We start from the raw sequence: 5,338 nt of genomic DNA, 5'->3' as shown, positions 1-5,338 counted from the left end.
AATTTCTTCTTGATCCTATGACAAGGATGAGTTAGAGACAAAGATTATAAGTAGATTATTATACCTTAACTCAAGACTAAGGTTTTCCCTTTGATTCTCTTCCAAAACCCTCACTCTTCTTCTTTCTCTCTCTCTAACTCACTCTAGCAAGCTCTCCACCAAATGAAGAATACAAGAGACCAACACCAATATATAACTTAACTTTTAATTCTTTAATTTAATCATTATGAATTGTAATTTTTCAAAATTTCACCGTAAGCTCTATAATTCACGCTAATTAGAGATATGAAGTCGGTTTTTGTTTATTGCACATCTAAGACTTTCAATTTCAGTTCAAAGTTGTACTTGTAACAGATATTCCTACGTTCAACAAATATTATTCCAAATTCACATAATTCACATATTAAACTTGTAAATTCATATCAAGCACATAATCCCATGCATAATTAAGTAGAGTACGGGTTGGGTTATCACAATCTTCCCCCCTTTAGGAAGTTTGGTCCTCCAAACTTGTTTACCTCAAGTCGAGAACAATTCTGTATATCGTTGCCTCATTTCTTCTCCCCGTTCCCAAGTGGCTTCGTTTCCATGATGTTCCCCCCATTCGACTTTTACCATTAGGATAATCTTGTTCCTTAGTTGCTTGACTTGCCGATCAAGGATTTGGATAGGTTTCTCCTCATAAACCTTATTGTCATCTAGCACAATTTGATGATAGTCAATAATGTGAGAAGTGTCCCAAAGGTAGCCTTACAACATAGATACGTGGAACACATTGTGCACTTGCTCCATGCCTGGTGGTAAAGCAATCCGATAGGCAATCGGACCCAACTTTTCTAAAATTTGGAATGGCTCTATGTACTGGGGTGACAATTTCCCTTTCTTCTCGAACCTTGTGTGCCCTTTCATTGGGGTGACTTTGACGAAAACGTGATCTCCAACTTCAAATTCCAAGTCTTTCATTCTTTGATCTGCATAGCTCTTTTGTCGGCTTTGAGCAATTTTCAATCTCTGTTGGATGATCTGAATCTTTTTCGTAGTAACTTGCACAATTTCAGTCCCAATCAATGACCTATCCCCAACCTCGGTCCAACAAACCGGAGTTCGACATTTTCTTCCATACAAAGCCTTATATGGTGCCATTCCGATACTGGAGTGGAAACTGTTGTTATATGCAAATTCCGCCAAAGGTAAATGAGTTTCCCAACTTTCATTGAAATCCAAAACACATATCCGGAGCATGTCTTCTAATGTCTATATAGTTCTTTTAGATTGTCCATCGGTTTGTGGATGAAATGCTGTACTAAGCCTCAATTCTGTCCCCAATGCTTTCTGTAAACTTTGCCAAAACCTTGACACAAACTTAGAATCTTTATCCGACACAATGGAAACCAGAACATCGTGCAAGCGAATAATCTCAACAATGTACACAGTAGCAAATCTATCAGCATTATAAACAGTCTTTACAAGAAGAAAGTGAGCAGACTTAGTCAATCTATCCACAACAACGCATATAGGGTCCATACCTCGGGGTATTCGGGGTAAGCCCATAATAAAATCCATAGTTATGTGTTCCCACTTCTATTTCGAAATAGGGAGAGGTTGAAGTAATCTCGCCAGTCTTTGGTGCTCTGCTTTCACTTGTTGACATTGAAGGCATCTTGAAATGAACTCCGCAATTTCTCTCTTCATATTGGGTCACCAAAACGTTTTCTTGAGATCTTGGTACATTTTGGTATTTCCGGGATGCATAGCAAATATGGACTTGTGAGTTTCTTCCAAGACTCTTCCTTTAATTTCGGGGACATTAGGAACACACAATCATCCCTTGAATTTCAACACTTGAGCTTCCAAAGAAAATCCCGGTCTCGGCTTTGTTTCTATCTCATTATGTACTTTCTTGAGAAATTCATCCTCCAATTGCCTTTATTTAATTTCCTCAATAATAGTCGGTTGTGCTGTCATTGGGGCTAACATTTCACCCCGTTCATATAGCACAATTTCAACCTCCATTCTTTCCAAGTCAAGTAATAGTTCATTCCACTCTGTAAGCAAACATGCTAAATTTCCCGTTGACTTTCTACTAAGAGCATTTGCTATCGTGGTGGCTTTGCCGGGATGATAATGAATCTACAAGTTATAATCCTTGATGAGTTCTAACCACCGTCTTTGTTGTATATTAAGCTCCTTTTGAGTAAAGAAACACTGGAGGCTCTTGTGGTCGGTGTAGACTTCACATGTTGCTCTATAAAGATAATGCCGCCATATCTTCAATGCAAATACCATAGCAGCTAATTCCAAATCATACGTAGGGTAATTCTTTTCATGCAACTTCAATTGACGAGATACATATGCAATCACTCTTCAATTCTGCATAAGTACACACCTTAATCTCTTATGAGAGGCATCACTATAAACAACAAACCTTTCTGTACCTGATGATAAGGCGAGGACCGGTGCTGTTGTGAGCCTTGACTTTAATTCTTGAAAAGTTGACTCCCTCTGTTCTGTCCACTCAAATGGAACACCTTTTTGAGTCAACTGGGTAAGCGACACCGCAATCTTAGAGAAATCTTTAACAAATCTTTGGTAATAACCTACTAAACCCATAAAACTGCATTCTTCTGTAACATTGGTAGGAGTAGGCCAATTCACAATAGCTTCTATCTTTTGTGGATCAACAGACGCACCATCTTTGTTAATCACATGCCCCAAAAACACAACTTCGTTCAACCAAAATTCACATTTCTTCAATTTAGCATATAACTTCTTGTCTGTAAGTGTTTGAAGAATTAATCTCAAGTGCTTTTCATGTTCCTCCCTACTCTTTAAATAAATAAGAATGTCATCAATGACTACCACCACAAACTCATTCAAATACGGTTTGAAAATCCGATTCATTAAATCCATAAAAGCTGCCGGTGCATTCGTAACCTCAAATGGCATGACCAGAAGTTCATAATGGCCGTACCTGGTTCGGAAGGCCGTTTTCTCAACATCCTTTGCTTTGACTTTCAACTAGGGTTGCAAATGAACTGAGCTGTTTGTGAACAAACTCGAGCTCGGCTCGTTAAGGCTCGTTCGAACTAGGTTCATTTACTAAATAAACATGCTCGAGCTCAAATTTTAAGCTCGTATAAATATACGAGCCGAGCTCGAGCTTAATAATGCCCAAATTGATTAGGCTCGCGAGCTTGAATAAATAAATAAATAAATATATTTTATATTATATTATATAATATATATATATATTATACAGGTCAAAAAATTTTGAACTTTTTATTTTTTATTTATATAATATTTTGTTATATATGTATATAAAATATAAAATATATATTATATTGCTTGTGCCTCAGCTTGTCCTCAGAAATTGTGCTGACAATAAAGCCAACAACCCCATTTTATAAGTAGTGAGCCTTTAGGATGCTTCTTCCTTGAGCGATGTGGGACTTTTGGAACTTTTGGTGTAATTGACGAAACGACGTCGTTTGATAAGTAATGTTTCAAACAATTTGGAGTCCCACATCGTTTACACATTGTATTTCAAAGATAAAGAGATCTCTATTTAAGTGTAGTAGGTGTTAGCCTTTGGTGGGTTTCACTTGGCTAACGAGCTATAATGAGCTGAGCCCGAGTTATATAAATTTTAGGCAAGCTGAGCTCGAGCTCACATATTTGCGCTCGCTTCGAGCTCAAGCCGAGCTCGAACACCTTCAAAATAAATCGAGCCAAGCTCGAACATAGTGAAACTCGGCTCGGCTCGATTGCAGCCCTACTTTCAACTGATGGTACTCGGATCTCAAGTCAATTTTTGAAAACTGTGCCTCTTGTAATTGGTCAAACAAATCATCAATCCGTGGCAAAGGATATTTGTTCTTCACCATTACCTTATTAAGTTCCCAGTAATCAATACACAACTGAAGGGTTCCATCCTTCTTCTTCCCAAACAAAACAGGTGCGCCCCATGGCGATGCACTCGGTCTGATGAACCCTTTGTCAAGTAATTCTTGCAATTGTATTTTCAATTCCTTCATTTCTTCCAGTGACATTCTGTACGGAGCCTTAGAAATAGGTTGAGTACCTGGCACAATATCAATAACAAACTTAATCTCACGATTTATCAAGTCCCCTGGCAATTCCTCGGGAAATACATCCGGGAACTCGCTAACAATTGGAATATTTCCAACACTCGCATCGGGTTTCTCTACATGTAAAATGCTACACAAATAACCCTTACAACCTTCCTGAAGTAGTTTGCAAGATTTCATAGCCGATATCAAATAGGGTGGAGGGACTACCCCCTGTCTCACAAAAGCAAACTCATCTTGGCCTGGTGGGCGGAAAACAACTTGCTTAGACACATAATTGATGGTTGCACGATATTTAGCTAACCAATCCATCCCCAAAATCATATCAAAGTGTACCATATCAAGAGGCATTAAATTAGCACATAATGAAATATCTCCAAGTAAGAGCTCACATGCAGGATAAATAGAAGCACATAACATATAGTCTCCATGTTGGAAGTTCCAAATTTTGCTTCTTATTTTGTGAGGATGCCGACCCTTTGTGTACATTAGAACCCTGCCTTTTGCCTTTCCAATCCGAGTACTAGTTGCAGTTGGCTTGGTTACCTTCTGCTATGATGGCCCTATCTAATAAATCCGCATATTTCTGTACCTTCAACACATTAATCTTTTCAAAGATGGAGTCTTGGAGACCTCCCTCAAATTTACTTGCCTTTTTGTAGTCCGTATTGACCATATACGGTGCGAAACGGGCTAGCTCGGTAAACTGTCCTCATACTTCGCTACAGTTTTGTTCTCTTGCTTTAAGTTTTCAAACTCCGACACCTTCATGTCTTCGATACTCTGTGGAAAGTACTTTTCATAGAAGATCTCCAAAAATTGAGCCCAATTCATTTCTTGATGTTCCTCTCTGATAAGCATCCACCAACGCCATGTCTCATCTTCTAGTGTAATAACAACAAGCAACACTTTTTGTGCCTTTGTGCATGGAAAGACTTCAAACAGTTTCTCTATACCAAGCCCCCAAGCCCCCAAGCCTCCGGCTTTAGTGGATCAATACCTCCTTTGAACAATGGCGGTTTCATCTTCTTAAATTCCTTTGTGAGTGCAATAGTTTGGTTATCAGCTTGGTGGTCTTGCACTACAGGTGGTGGCACATGCATTGGTGGAGATGGTGGTTGTTGTTGTTGTTGCTGTTGTCTAAAAGCCTCTGCCACGTCCATGATCATTGCCTCCATTCTATAAAGTCGTGCGGAGGTTGAATCCTCCACATCTTTTGCCCTTGTTCTCACCATGATCTAGAGGAACAG

General features: G+C 38.9%; 1 protein-coding gene across 1 annotated transcript; it reads right to left on the bottom strand.

The window, feature by feature from the left end:
- Positions 1-519: 519 nt before the first annotated feature.
- LOC145805788 (uncharacterized) lies at positions 520-1,143 on the bottom strand. The gene is made up of 2 exons (XM_082901001.1): positions 795-1,143; positions 520-698 (listed from the first exon to the last, which is right to left on the bottom strand). The coding sequence occupies exons 1-2, from the start codon at positions 1,141-1,143 to the stop codon at positions 520-522; spliced, it is 528 nt and encodes a 175-aa protein (XP_082757127.1).
- Between the last annotated feature and the right edge of the window lie 4,195 nt (positions 1,144-5,338).

Source organism: Camellia sinensis, chromosome 13, assembly GCF_055761805.1.
Source record: "Camellia sinensis isolate YWXY chromosome 13, ASM5576180v1, whole genome shotgun sequence".
NCBI classification, from domain to species: Eukaryota; Viridiplantae; Streptophyta; class Magnoliopsida; order Ericales; family Theaceae; genus Camellia; species Camellia sinensis.
This window is presented reverse-complemented; position numbering and strand designations above follow the sequence as displayed.